The sequence below is a fragment of the Gallus gallus genome, chromosome 18, assembly GCF_016699485.2.
Source record: "Gallus gallus isolate bGalGal1 chromosome 18, bGalGal1.mat.broiler.GRCg7b, whole genome shotgun sequence".
Classification (NCBI taxonomy): domain Eukaryota; kingdom Metazoa; phylum Chordata; class Aves; order Galliformes; family Phasianidae; genus Gallus; species Gallus gallus.
The window spans coordinates 2828832-2843349 of NC_052549.1; the positions used below are offsets into that span (position 1 = coordinate 2828832).

General features: G+C 65.8%; 2 protein-coding genes across 13 annotated transcripts in view; one reads left to right on the forward strand and one right to left on the reverse strand.

The window, feature by feature from the left end:
• On the forward strand, positions 1-8354 carry USP43 (ubiquitin specific peptidase 43). Of its 7 annotated transcripts, XM_025141829.3 has the most exons (15): positions 111-758; positions 1070-1210; positions 1886-1953; positions 2206-2298; positions 2480-2615; positions 3033-3156; positions 3717-3777; positions 3852-3957; positions 4355-4452; positions 4528-4605; positions 4680-4806; positions 4906-5224; positions 5592-5804; positions 6269-6406; positions 6482-8354. In XM_025141829.3, exons 1-15 carry the CDS (start codon positions 291-293, stop codon positions 7069-7071), a joined length of 2760 nt encoding a protein of 919 aa, XP_024997597.2. In that variant the 5' UTR covers positions 111-290; the 3' UTR covers positions 7072-8354. The 7 variants fall into 7 exon arrangements, with proteins under 7 accessions (XP_040505576.1, XP_040505578.1, XP_040505577.1 ...); XM_040649642.1 differs by lacking the exon at positions 2480-2615 and having other exon boundaries at positions 1-758; XM_040649644.1 differs by lacking the exon at positions 2480-2615 and having other exon boundaries at positions 1-758; positions 5592-5722; positions 6253-6406.
• The window catches only part of ARHGAP44 (Rho GTPase activating protein 44), a 20474-nt gene continuing 14099 nt past the window's right edge, over positions 8144-14518 (reverse strand). For 2 of the 6 annotated variants that reach the window (XM_015295248.4, XM_046902093.1), the window contains exons 17-21: positions 13815-14036; positions 12527-12904; positions 12139-12254; positions 11668-12051; positions 8144-8943 (exon numbers count right to left, since the gene is read on the reverse strand). In XM_015295248.4, the coding sequence (XP_015150734.1) occupies positions 8801-8943; positions 11668-12051; positions 12139-12254; positions 12527-12904; positions 13815-14036 (1243 nt within the window). In that variant the 3' untranslated portion in view covers positions 8144-8800. Of the gene's footprint in view, positions 8944-11667; positions 12052-12138; positions 12255-12526; positions 12905-13814; positions 14037-14305; positions 14324-14518 lie in introns of all 6 variants that reach the window. The other 4 variants (XR_006931743.1, XM_015295246.4, XM_015295249.3 and 1 more) reach the window with 4 other exon arrangements.

Sequence of the window (14518 nt, forward strand, 5' to 3'; positions counted from 1 at the left end):
CCCTCCCCGCACGGGCTGATCGATGGGCTCAGGCCAATTGCACGAGGTCCAACAGGAGCCCCACGCTCCTCCCCCTCCTCCGCCTCCCCCTCCGCCTCCTCCTCCTCCTTCTCCTCCTCGCCGCTTTCCCCGTCCCTTCCCCGGGTCCAGCCCGGCCGGGGGAGGAGCCGCCCGCGCTCACAAAACCGCCGGTCCCGCACCGGCCCCGCACCGGCGGGGGGCACCCAGCGGCCGCCCGGGGCCATGCGCGGCGCTGCGGGGCCGGGTTGGGGCGGGGGCCGCCCGAGGCCATGAGCGCGGCGTGGGGCGGCCCCGGGCGGCGGCGGCGCGGGGTCGGGGGACGGCGGCGGGCGCTGCGGGGCTTGGGGGGGCTGGGAGGGCTGGCGGGGCGGCTGCTGCGAGCCTGGGCGCGCCTGGCGGGGGGGCGGGGGGGTCGGAGCGCCCGGCGGCAGCCGCGGCCCGAGGACGACGAGGGCGGCTTCGGGAGCGCGAGGAGAAGGGAGACGGCGCGGGGCGGCGGGGCGGCGGGGAGCGGGGCGCGGCCGCCCGGCGCGCAGGGGCTGCGGAACCACGGCAACACGTGCTTCATGAACGCCGTGGTGCAGTGCCTCAGCAACACCGCCCCGCTCGCCGAGTTCCTGGCGCTCGGCCGCTACCGCGCCCGCGGGGCCCGCGCGGAGGTCACGCACCGCCTGGCGGCTCTGGTCCGCGCCCTCTGGAGCCTCGAGTACACCCCGCGGCTCTCCGCCGAGTTCCAGGTACGGCCGCTCCGGGCTCGGAGTGAACCCGGGGTGGGGTCGCAGCGCTCCCCGCGCAGTTCCGCGACGGGGCGGGCGGCCGTCCGGGGGGACGCGGCGGGCGGCTCTCGGAGGCGGCTCTTCCCGGGGGGAGCCGCGCCCGGCCCCGAGCTGCGTGCGCTGGGGAGGGACCTCGGGGATCTCCCGCTGACCCCGGGGGGGAATCTCCTGCGCTCTGTGGAGGGGGAAACTGAGGCACGGCGCTGCGTTCGGTGGAGATGCGGCTCCGATGCCCGCAGCACCCCGTCCCGCTGCCTCGCTGTGCCCCGCAGAGCATCGTGGCCAAACACGGCGCGCAGTTCCGCGGCAACGCTCAGCACGACGCCCTCGAGTTCCTGCTGTGGCTGCTGGACCGCATGCACGAGGACCTGGGCAGCGCCTCACCCGCACCGGGACCCCGCGCTGCCCACCAGGTGGGTGAACCCGGGGGAGGGGCGGAGCACGCCGGTCCCTCCCCACTGAGCCGGGGCAGCCCTGGCAGCACCCCGTCCAGCTCCGGCCCCGTGAAAGCGGCGAATCCCCCCTCCATCCGGGCTGTGTCCTGGGGGGACAGATCTGCGTGCTGAGGGCTGCGGGTTGGATCTGCTGGGGGCACTCCAGGAGGAAGAGCCCATATTGGATGTGGGGAGGTTTGGGGTCCTGCAGGGTGCACGGGCACCGAGCGCATTGAGTTCCCTCCCCCGGCTCCTCGCTGACACAGCAGATGGGCCCTGGCCCCCAGCAGACTGTGAGGACGTGTCAGGCTCAGCGGGACCCAATGCCAGCAGATGGCACCGGGAGAAGCATCCTCCCTTCCAAATATCTTCAGTCTTGTTCACCACAACACCAAAAAACTCCTGCCCCCAAACCAGCCTGGTCCTTCTCCAACAGCACCTCCCGGTGTTCCCCATCGCAGTGCTGGGGTGTGTTGGGTACCTTTGCCCCAAGTGCACCCATTCCACAGGAGAGGAGACTGAGCACAGTGGGACCGGGTGGGGGTCCCCATGCCATGCAGCCCGCGGGGACCCCACAACAGTGCCTGGGGGTGGTAGGGACCATGAGGGCCATGCTGGTGTTGGGCTCACCCCCTTTGTTCTGTGTCCCTGCAGCGCAGTGTGGAGCAGAGTGGTGCCGGTGGGGAGAGCTTTGTGCAGAGCCACTTCCAGGCGCAGTACAGGTGAGCTCTGGGCAGGGTGCAGCCCCGTGGTGTCGGGAGGGGGGCTGAGCTGTGCCCGGCTTTGCTGTACTGGCCCACGTCCCTGCATGGCTGCGCAGTGGGGCTCACAGTGAACAGCTGCTGGCTGCGCCCCGTGCCAGGCGCGCACTGCGGGATGTGGCCGTGCCTTGTGGCCACGCAGCCCCCAGGGACGTGTGCCCGTGCTCCACATGGGTACTCAGAGACGTGCCATCGCCGTGCCCATGTGTGCAGGTCCTCCCTGACGTGCCCGCACTGCCGGAAGCAGAGCAATACCTTCGACCCATTCCTGTGCATCTCGCTGCCCATCCCCGTGCGCCAGACCAGGTGAGCGCATGGCGAGGGGACAGCCAGCACCGCTGGGGGCGTCCGGCTCCAAAAAAAGGGCCATTTGTGCCATATGGGGAGAACACAGAGCGCAGGAGGTGGCGGTGCCCAGCAGGGAGGGATGCATGCTGGCACCGCCACACCTGGGGCACGCTTCATATCCCCGCTGCGGTGTCCCCAGGGCGCTGAATGTGACACTGGTGCTGCAGCGTGAAGGCGGGCGCTCGCTGCGCGTGGGGCTGGCGGTGCCACTGCTGGGCACGGCTGCGGAGCTGCGTGAGATGGTGGCACGGGAGGGGGATGTGCCCCCCCAGCAGGTAACGGGGTGGCACCCGCAGCCCCTGTGGCGCGTGCTGTGCCTTGTGCCGTGCTGTGCCTTGTGCCGTGCTGTGCCTTGTGCCGTGTTGGGCCATGTGCCGTGTTGGGCCACGTTATGTGCTGTGTACCGCACTGTGCGCTGTGCTGTGTGCCGTGCCACGCACTGCACCGTGTGCTGTATGCTGTGCCATCTGCTGTGCTGTGCCTTCCCTTGCACCATGCTGTGCCGCGTGCCGTGTTCTGTGCCATCTACTCCACTGTGTGCTGCACCATGCGTGCCGTGTGCTGTTGTGTGCTGTCATGTGCTGTGCCACGCTGTGTGATGCACCATGTGCTTTGCGCCATCTATTTGCACTGTGCACCACGTGCCATGCTGTGCGCCACATCCAGCGCCCTGTACTGTGTGCTGCCCACAGGTGATCCTGGCCGAGGTGTCCCCTCAGGGCTTCCTGCGCTCGCTGGATGACACCGAGGAGCTGAGCACGGCCGGGCAAGGAGCACCCCTGTATGCCCTGCAGGCCCCCCCCGAGGCCCCCGCAGGTACTGGACGCCGTGTGGGGCTGGTGGCGTTGGTGGCATCCTACTGGTGACCGCTGGGAGCCCTGTCCCCATGTCATTGGTGGGAGGCAGGTGTGCTGTGCTGGGATTGGTGGGAGACTCCGGCCCCTCTGCTTTGATTGGTTGGAGGCAGGTGTGCTGTGCTGTGATTGGTGGCAGCTGCGCCCCCTCCCAATGATTGGTGGGAGCCGTGCCCCGTCTGCTGTGATTGGTGGGAGGGAGGTGTGTTTGGTTGCGATTGGTCGGAAGCAGGTGCATGCTCGGCTGCAATTGGTGGCACCTTTCTTCCCCTCTGCTGTGATTGGTAGGAGCCTTGTTCCTCACGCCATGATTGGTGGGAGGCAGGTGTCTGTCTTGCTGTGATTGGTGGGAGCCAGGCGAGCTGTGCTGTGATTGGTGGGAACCTCACCCCCTCGCGCTGCGATTGGCGGAGCCTTTGGCGGGAATTTTCCCACGCCCTCTGCGCCACCCCGCTGTCCCCATCCCTCCCCCCGGGGGGTTCCCATGGCCACGGCCGCACCGCGCTCACCCTCTGCCCGCAGGCGCCCACCCCGTGCTGCTGCTGCTGTGCCACGTGGCGGGCACCGGTCTGCACCGCGCCAGGTACCACCCCGCCCTGCCCCACACGTGGCCCCCTGCGTGTCCCCCGGCCCCCAACCACGTCCCCACGTCCCCAGGTTCGGACCACCGCTGGTGCTGCGGGCGGAGCGCGGTGCCTCCTGGGCGCAGCTGCAGCGCGACGTGCTGACCCCACTGCGCGGCATGATGAGGAGCGCCGTGCAGGTGGGTGTCCCCATGGGGGGAGGCCGTTGTCCTCGTGGGGGGCCGTGGTGACCCCACCGGTGGCCGTGGTGGCCCTGTGAGCCATGCCCTGTTGCCCTGGGTGGCCGTAGTGTCACTGGATGTGGCTGCACTGTTATCCATCCGTGCCACGTGGGTGCCCCCCTCCCCCCAGGGTATCCACAGGGCTGGGGGAGCCCGCAGCGAGTCGCACACTGCAGCCAGATGGGCTGTCCCCAAGGCCCCATCCCAGTCCCTGTGGGTGTCCCCTCCATGGGTGCAAGAGCAGAAGAGGGGCCACGTGGGGACACCGAGGTGTGGGGTGGTGCTCCGGCCCCGCTGGCACCGGGGGGAGGGCTGTCGATGTGTCCTCACATCCCCTCACCATGCTGTCCTGCAGAGCACAGCGCCGCAGTTCCGCATCCACGTGGCTGGGGAGCCCGGCGCCTACCTGTCCCCGCAGGACGCGCACCCACTGTGCCACGCAGCCGTTGACAGGTGAGGGGGGGCCGCCCCGAAGCCCTGCAGAGATGGGGTGGCCCCACTCCACACCTTTCCCTTTGGGACGCTCAGGGCGCTGCAGCAGAGCCCTTCCGGTGGACCCCCCCACGTGGCGCTGACAGTGGAGTGGGACGTCGGCACCAAGGAGCGGTGAGTGCAGCAGTGGGGGGGACCACAGCCCCGTGCTCCATCCCTGACCCCCCCCCCCACCTCCCACCCTGCAGCCTATTTGGCAGCGTGCAGCAGGAGGCGGTGCAGGATGCGGACAGTGTGCGGCTGCAGCAGGCGGCACACCAGCAGCACAGCTGCACGCTGGATGAATGCTTCCAGCTCTACACCAAGGAGGAGCAGGTGGGTGCAGCCAAAAAGCCTCACGCCCTGCGGTGCTGGGGGGCAGGGGGGGACACGCACACACACTCGTTTTGGGGTGCTCACAGTATGTGCCCCCAGCTGGCACCGGACGACGCGTGGCGCTGCCCGCACTGCCGGGTCCCGCAGCAGGGCACGGTGCAGCTCCGCCTCTGGACGCTGCCCGACATCCTCATCATCCACCTGAAGCGCTTCCGCCAGGTGGCCCAGCACCGCCACAAGCTGAGCACGTTGGTGCGCTTCCCCCTGCGCGGGTTGGACATGGCCCCACACCTGGCCCCGGGGGGGGGACGGTGGCAGCATCCCCTGCGCCCGCCCCGGAGCTGCCCCCCGGATGCTCTGTATGACCTTTACGCCGTCTGCAACCACCACGGCAGCATGCAGGGCGGGCACTACACTGGTGAGCAGGGAGTGCTGTGGGGCACGGCCGTGGGGTGTGGGGCTGGGGGTGCCCCGTGGGGGTGTGCAGTGGGGTATGGCGTGGGATCGGGGTCGCTGAAAGGAGCGTGCCGTGGGCATGGCTTGGGGTTGGGGTTGCGCTGCATGAGAACGGTCAGTGGGGGAGGGGCGTGGGGCTGGGGTGCATGGTGAGGACATGGGGTGTGGGGTCACAGGGTGCTGCAGGGGAATAGGCAGTGGGATAAAACGTGTTGTGTGGGGGCTGCGGAGTGGGGTGCGCAGTGGGGAAGAGCGTGGGGCCAGGGGCATTGATGGGGGTGTGCAGTGGGGCAGAGCAGCGTGATGGGCTCCGTTTCTGCTACGGGGAGGGGTGGCCCGGGGGGCCCTGCCCCCTGCTCCCCCCTCCCTCACCCCTGCCCCAGCGTACTGCTGCAACTCCCTGGACGGGCGCTGGTACAGCTACGACGACAGCACGGTGGAGGGGGTGCGGGAGGACGAGGTGAGCACCCGCAGCGCCTACATCCTCTTCTACCAGCGCCGCAACGCCATCCCTGCCTGGTCGGCCAGCAGTGCTGCCAGAGGTGAGCAGTGTCACCCCACTGTCACCACCTTGGCAGCACCCGCAGGGCAGGCACACTGCATGCAGAGCGCAGCCAAACGCACGTGCACCCACACAGCACGATGTGCTTGCACACAGCACTGCTGGATGCACACACGTGCACTCAAGGCGTGTGTGTGCTCTCACAGCACAGCTGCATGCAGGTACATGCGTGCACCTGGGCACCTGTGTGTTGCCCTGTGTGGGCAGTGCAGCAGGCAGGCACGCATTCACATGCAGCACAGCTCCATGCACACGCATGCTTGTGTGCGCAGGCATGCATAGCATCGTGCAGACACGGCACACGTCCCCATGCCTCTGTGCACACCCCCTGCATGCCCACATATGCACACCGCTCACTGCAGCCCCCACATTGCTGCACCCCCCAGCAGCCCCCAGCCCCACTCCCTGGCACTGTGCCCCCCCTGCAGCCCCCACTCCCCACAGGCAACAGCAGCTCAGCCCCATTGAGCCACTGGGCGTCCCGGCTGGGGGGCACCAAGCAGCACAGCGCAGAATCCCATCCTGCAGCTCCCCGCCCATCCCCACCCTGCAGTCCGGACCTTAACACCACACAGGAGCAAGGTGAGCCCCTCTTGCCCCGAACCCCACAGCCCCCATGCAATCACCCCCCACCTCCCTCATGCTCTCTCCTTGCAGGCGGCTTCGAGGCCCGGCCCCCGGTGCGGGGGGTGCAGAGCCGCAGTCTCAGCGTCAAGCTGCCCCCCCCCGCCCGCTGCAGGGCCCCCCCTAGGGCTGTTCCCCTGCGGTGGTCCTTCACCTCTCGCCCGCGGGCGGCCCCTGGGCAGCTGCTGCCATACATCCCAATGGGGCCAGTAGGAGGGGGCAGTCCCCGTGTGCCCCATGTGGAGCGGAACGCCACGCTGGGTGACGTGGCGGGCAGCACACAGAGCACGGAGCCCCCCCACTGCACCCCAACACCACGCCGGGCCCACAGCGCTGGCCCCACTGGGACCCCGTGCCCCAAAAGCCCCCCACAGAGTGGGGAGCAGGAGCCAGGACCCCCCCGGGTGCGCCAGGAGGGCACCCCTCGGGCACGGTGCAGCCCCTGCAGCCCTGACGGGCTCATCCGGCGCTCACAGAGCTCGGCCTGCCTCCCCCCACGGCCCCCACACCCCATGCGGCGCTCAGCATCGCTGGGCAGGGGCACGGGGGGCACTGCGGGGATACGGGGCAGGGAGCGCGCGGCGACCCTGCGGCACGGGGCTGTGCCTGAGTCCAGCTTCTGAGGAGGGGCAGGGATGGTTGTGGGGCTGAGCTGGCAGCAGGCAGCACCCGGAGCATTGTGCTGGGTGCGTGGGGTCAGGGCATCCCTACACCATGGGCGTCCCACACCTGGGTACCCAGAGCCTGGAGCATCCCGCAGCTGCATCTATGGCTCCAGGAGCATCCAGTACTGAGAGCATTGTGCAGTGGGGTATCTGCAAACGGGGCATCCCTGCACTGGGAGCATCCTGCACCTGGGTACCCACCAGTGGGAGCATCGTGCCGTGGGTGGTATGCAGTCAGGGCATCCCTGCATCATCAGCATCCTGGGGCTGGGTGCACGGTGCTGGGAGCATCCAGCAATGGGAGCATTGAGCTCTGGGCTATCTGGAAGCAGGGCATCCCTGCGCCAGCAGCATCCTGCATCAGGGTATCCATCACCGCCTGCACTGGGATCGTCATGCAACTGGGTGCCCAAAATCAGGGTGCACCGTGAGCATCCTGCACCTGGGTACCAGCCCTGGGCGCACCCCACTCAGGGATCACTTTGCACCCGGCTGTGCTGTGCTGAGCCTCTGCACCCCCTGGCCCTGCACCTTTCAGCCCACGCCTTACTGGGAGCGAGCAGAGGGTTTGTGGGGCAGAGGGGCTGTTGAGAGAGAGTATTTATTGTATACAGAGAGTTCTATGCAGACGTGCTGTTTGTTTTTTACACGCCGCTGGCCATGAGGGTTGGGCTGCAGGGCTGCTTGCACACTCAGGGCTATGCAATGTGTGGTTCCCCCACGGCCGTTTCTGTTAAAGACACGGGAGGAGCCCGACATGGGCCGCGTCCACCCGGGGATGGCGCTGGGGGTTCCTTGGTGCTTTTTGGTGACCTTTCTGGGACCTTCCAGCGCGGGTGCTTTGAGGTTTGGGGGTGGCTGCGGGCTGAGCAGCCCCTCTGCTACCTCAGTTTCCTTCTCTGAGTGGGTGATGCATGTGAAGCTGGGGGGGCACGTTGTGTCCCCAAACCCGCACGGATCCCCTCCTGGAGCAGCCCCTTCCCAAGCGCTTGGAGAGCCCCGGGAGGCGTCAAATGAAGGCAGGCTGGGGGCGAGTTCCACAGCGATGTGCACGTTTATTCCAGCTGCTCCTGCCCCCCCCCGGCCATCCCCGTGCTGCGGGTGATGGTCACAGCGCGGCGGTGCAGAAGCAGTGGGGCCGGAGGGGGGTCGGGGCGGTGCCACGAAGCGTTCCCATGGACGGAGTCCGTTTGTACACCAGATTGGATGGAATGGCTCAAAATAAAACGAATCTATATATATATATTTCTATATATACAAATATATAATATATATATATATCTATGCCCACCAGATATATATATATGTCATCTCTCTGAAAAGGATAAAAGGTGACTTTGTCTTTGCATGCACAACCAAAGCCTCTGCTCCACGACGACAGCAAACGGGGGACGGGGCCGCACCCCACGCCCGCCTTATTGCTATGGGGCCGTCCTCACATCCCAGCCCTGGGGGTACGGAGTGGGGAGACGAGACCTCGGGCTGCTGCCCCACATCGGAGGGGAATGGGGCGTCAGTGCCTCTCCAGCCCCGCTGCCACCACGAGGACGTGCCGGGGGGGAGGGGGGGGGAACATAGGCACCGAGTCACAAGGCAAAGTCTGGATAAGGCGAACCGAACCCAACTACAGAGCGGCAGCACCCGGGTGTGGGGCTGGGGGCCGCAGGGACGGGCGGAGGGGACGCCGTCATAGGGCCGTGCTCTCCGAGTCCTCCTCCTCCTCCGCGGGGCCCTTCAGCTGCACTCTCTGCGCGGCGTCCAGCGGGTCCCGGCGCAGCGCGGCCTCCAGGCCCCCCATGTGGATGGACGGCAGCTCGAAGTGCAGCAGACCTGCGGCGGGCACAGACAGCGGCGTGAGGGGCTGCGGGGCGCCGCGTAGGGACGCGTGCCATCGTGTGCCGTGATGGGCACCGCGCGCTCAGCGCTGCGGCTGGAGGGGAAGCATTGGGCTTCCGTCCCCACCTGCGTGTGCCCACGTCTGGCAGCACGTTGCTGGCCTTTCTTGAGCCTGGAGAATGCCACCCCAGGGATAACTGCTGCTCCTGCGTGGCTCCACCAGTGGCTGCTGGCTCCAAGGCAATGCCTGCGCGCAGTGCAATGCCTGAGTGCGCCAATATGGGAATGCAGTGGTGGGGATGCACTGGGTGCAATGCTGGAGCGTAATGGTGGAGTTGCACCAGTGCCTGGCTGCACCAATGCAAGGATGCAATGCTGGGGTGCAATGCTGGGGTTGCATCAGTGCTTGGATGCAATGCTGGTGTGCAGTACCTGGCTGCACTGATGCGAGAATGCAATGCTGGGGTTCAATGCTGGGGTTGCATCAGTGCCTGGATGCAATCCTGGACTGCAATGCTGGGGTTGCATCAGTGTCTGGATGCACGGCGTGTGTGCAGTGCCTGGGTGCACCAATGTGTGGATGCAATGCTGGGGTTGCATCAGTGCCTGGATGCAGTGTTGGTGTGCAGTGCCCAGGTGCACTGATGTGTGGATACAAAACCGAGGTGCAGCGCTGAGATTGCACCCATGCTTGGGATATACTGCCATGGGGTGCACTGCTAGAATGCAGTGCCAGGGTGCACCCATGCCTGTGTGCAACGCTGAGATGCAGTGCTGGGGCTGCACTCGTGTGTGAGTGTGCTGATGCTTGGGCACAATGTCTGGGCGCACCCACACCTGGGCGCAATGGGGACGATGCCAGGGACGTACCAGTGCTGGGGTGCGATGCCCACCAAAGCCCAACCCGTCTCCACACTGCTCCCCCATTCCATCCACCCTCACAGGCCGAGCTGCATGCAGTGGGCACCACCACCAGCCCAGCTGCCAGCTGGGTGTCCCCAGAGCATCCCCACTGCCAAAGTGTCCCAACGGGCAAGGCATCACTGCATGATGCTGAAGCGGCACGTGGGGGGTGGCCCTTGGGGACAGCACTGCTTAGGAGATGGGGGCACTCGTGCTGACCCCGGTGCTGCCCCCACACTCGGCTCTGCAGCCCTTCATGGCACTGCTGCATGGACAGCACGGGGGGACGGACACAAAACCCGGTGCCACCAGGTTGGCACACAGTGGGTATGGCATCAGAGCTGTCCTGGGGACTTTGCCACCTTCCCCCGACGCTGCCACCCTCCTTGGGACGCTGTCACCTTCGTGGAGGCACTGCCACCTTCCTATGGGACACTGGCATCTTTCTGGGAACACTGCCACCTTCCCAGGCACGCTGCCATCTTCCCAGGGACATGGCCACCTTTTGTGAGGACATTGCCTTCTTGTCTGGGAACACTGCCACCTTCCCAGTGATGTCACAACCTTCCTGAGGACAATGCCACCTTCCCAAGGATGCTGCTACCTTTCCAGGGACGTTACCACCTTCCTGAGGACGCTGCCACCTTCCTGGGCACACTGTCACCTTCCTGGGCACACCGCCACCTTCCTTTGGGCAGCGCCACCTTCCTGAGCACACTGCCACCTTCCCAGGGATCTTGTCACCTTCCCAAGGACACTGTCACCTTACCAGGAACCTTGCTGTCCTCCTAAGGACACTGCCATCTTATTGGGCACACTGCCATCTTTCCAGGGAACTGTGCTACCTTCTTGAGGACAGTCATTATCCCATGTGCATTCCATGGGACCTTTCCCAGGACGCTGTCACCTCTCTGAGCACATTGCCACCTTCCCAGGGACCCTGTGGCCTTCCCAGGGACTTCACCACCTTCCCAAGGTCACTGTCACCATCCTGGATGCACTGTCACCTTTCCCAACGATGCTGCCACTTTTCCAAGCTCACCGTTGCCTCCCTGGGCATGTTGTTTGGCACACTGTCACCTTCTCAGGCACCCTGCCACCTTCCCAATGTCACTGTCACCTTCCCAAGGATGCTGCCACCTTCCTAAGGTTGCTGTCACCTTCCTGGGTATATTGCCATCTTCCTGGGCATACTGTCACCTTCCCAGGGATCTTGCCACCTTCCAAAGACTTTGCCACTACTCAAGGATGCTGCCATCTTCCCAAGGTCATCTTCACTTTCCTGTGTACATTATGACCTTCCCAAGGTCGCTGTTACCTTCCTGGGCACATTGCTTCCTTCCCAAGGACCGTGTGACCTTCCCAAGGTGGCTGTCACCTTTTTAGGCACACTTCCACCTTCCCACAGACCCTGACACCTTCCCAAGGACGCCGCCTCCTTTCTGAGTACATTTCCACCTTCCTAGAACCCATGACCAGGCCAAGGGCTTTGCCACCTTCCCAAGGTCACTGCCCCGCTCTGGATAACACTGTCCCTTTCCCAAGGTGACCAGCACCTTCCTGCACACATTGCCACTTTCCCAAGGACTCTGCCACCTTTCCAAGGTGACCATCGCCTTCGTGGGCACATCATCACTTTCCCACTGACGCTGCCATCTTCCCAGCCACGCTGCCACCAAACCCCAGGGCGCAAGCAGCCATCCCGCAGACTCGGCGGTGCCGCAGGGTCCCCACGGTGTCCCTGGGGGTGTCTGTGCCCAAGAGCGCTCTGAGCTCCCGGCGCAGCCCGGCTGCGTCCCGCGGCGGCTGGGTTACCTGTGGGCACGCTCTCCCCGGGGGCCGCGGCGTCGAGCAGGGGGGGCTCCGTGGGCTGGGGGCTACAGCCGGACGCGCTGGCCGTGGGGGGCTGCGGCGGCGGCAGCGAGGGCCTCTGCCTCGGCTTGGGGACGGGTCGAGATTTGGTTACAGAGCTGCCCAGGGGAGGAAGAGGAGGAGGAGGAGGAGACGGGGAAGGTGCGGCGGCTGGGGACAGCTGACCTGAGGCCAGGCAGTAGCCTTGCGGGTAAGCGAGTCCATAGGGTGCGGGGGTGCCCGGCGGGGTGGGGGACAGGCTGCCGGGGGATGGCTGGCCCGCCGGCGGCTCCGAGGTGCCCCCCGAGGAGGGTGCCTTGGGTGGGATGGGCGCCAGCTTCTTGGAGGCTGCAGGAGAGACAGACAGACAGGAGGATGGAGAGACGGACGGACAGCGGTCAGGGGGCCGGGGGGTGGCGCACAGCCGGTACCCACCTTTGCGTGGGGCGCGCGGGCTCTGCTCGGCGGGGGATGGTGGTGTGGCCATGGGCTGCTGCCCGCCGCCCTTCTGCGCTGTGGAGATGGGTGACAGCTCCTTGGGCTTCAGTGTGCTGCGGGGACAAGGGATGGCGGTGAGGAGCTCTGCTCCCAAAGCCCTCCGCCCAAAGCCCAGCACCAACAGCATCCTTGTGCAAAGCACGCAGCTGGCGTGCCATGGGGCCATGGTGCTCAAGGGCACCCTTTGATCTGCTTTGCTTTAATTGCAATTTAAAGCAGTTTCTTAGCACAAAGGCCATGCTGCAGCCAAGCCAATGCACGGCCAGCAGCCATCTCCCTGGAGACAGCGGGGACAAGGGACAGCCATGGTGGCAGGGGTAGTTACCTGGCCAGGTTGGCTCCCGCAGGCATGCGGCCGCCCCCAGGGGGAGAGGGCAGCGTGTGGGGCCGGGGGGTGGGGAGGAGCAGCGGGGTGGCAATGGGGAGCGGGCAGTGCCATGGGGCAAGAGAGCGTGGCGTGGGGACCAGCAGGGAGCAAGGCTTGGGGCGAGGGTGGGGGGCGAGTGGCCGGGGGGAGCAGGGGGAAGAGGAGAAGGAGCGGGAGGGAGGAAGGCTCTGGCTGCAGCCCGGCCAGAGGCGCAGTGCAGGCTGTGTCCAGGGCAGGGGACAGGGATGGGGACCAGGGGCCGGGGGCCCCCGCTTTTCCTCGGGGCAGGGGAGGCTGTAGCAGCAATCCGGCCAGGCGGGCGGCACACCACGCGTGCTGCAAAATGTCCAAAAAGATCACAGAACAGCAAAACGATAGAACAACAAAATAAAAAGAGACGTGAGTAGAAGCATCAGCAGGAGGGGGATGCGAGAGCGACAGCAAGGCAGCAGAACCCGGGGAGCAGGAACGGCCACAGCACGGGTCCTGGGGCTGCTCAGAGGGGAGGCCAACATCAAAGCAGGGGGAGCTTGGAGGACAGCCCCTTCCCCACGGCTGCAGAGCTGCTTGGGGTGGGAGCTCCATTGCTGGGATGGAGCCCTTGGCACGTCCCCCTGCTCTGCGGGTGCCACTGGCAGCCCGGTGCAGGGATGGAGGAGGAGGGATGGGGTGAAGGCAGCAGCACCAGGATGGGTCACCATGTTACAGGGGATGAGAGCAGTGCAGAAGCAGATTGGCACAAAGGGCACCAAAGTGAGGCATCAGCAGCACAGCGGAGGGGACCTGACGGGCACCGCCACTGCAGGGACAGGCTGTGGGGTACCCGGGGCTGCAGGTGGGACTGCTCCAAGCACGGCCCTGAGCCAGAACACAGCTCTTGGGTCCCTGACAGCACCCATGGGTGCTCAGTCAGCACTCTGCCATGCCACACAGCAGCCCTGCAAGGCAGCAGGAGAGGAAGGTTCCCCATTTCTGGACAAGATGGCACAACTTAGGTGCTTTCTTCCATTTGACCTAGATGGGCTGCAGGAGCGCATGGATTCTGGGTGAAGAAAGAGCTCGGGGAACGCTAGGCTCCTTTAGGATTTTGCTCTGACCACTGCAAGCCCAGCAGATCGCAGCTCACCACTGTGAGCTGCGCGAGAGTCCCGTGGGGAAACCCCGCTCAACTTCATCCCAACAGGGACACCAGAGGGACAGCAGAGGGACAAGCGTGCCACACACACATGGGGACGTGGGTCCATACCTTGCCCGCTCGGCTGTGGGCGGGAAGCCAAAGCTGGTGGCAGGAGATGAGGGGCTCGCTGACACATCAGGAACCTGCTCGGGGATGGGTGAGTGCGGCGTGGCGGGCGGCTCGGCGGGCGGCGCGGGCGGCTGCGTGGCCGGGGGGGTGGCGGGTGTCTTGCGTGCCCCTGAGGTGCCTCTACGTGCCACCCACGAGGTGTCCATCACCCTGACGCCCATGCTGGGGACAGAGATGGGGCCTCAGCACGCGCACGGCAAGATCGGACCCCGCTGAGGCACCGCTGGTGTCCCCGCCCAACGCAGCTCCCATTGAGCCCCTGCAAATGTCTCCTCCACTGGGAAGCTGCTGGGAATAAACCCCCATGGCAACAGGGTGGGATGGCTTTGCAGGACAGGCTGGTGTCACCAGCCGTGTCACCCTTTGTCTCGGTACCGGGGCACCAGCATCCTCCCAGCACCCGCCTGGAACTGCCACAGAGAGCACCGTACCTTTGGATTTTCCTAAGGCTGCATGGACAGAAACAGATGGTTATTAGTGGTAAATAACCTAAAACCAGACATGGGGTGCAAAGCTAGGAAAAGGAACTGCGAAGACATGGGGCTTGGAGTGTGGGCACCAGTAGGATATGGTAGGAGGAACGCGTGCTGGAGATGGGGAAACCTCGGTGCAAGTTTCAGAACTGGGTCCGTAGCACCAAGAAG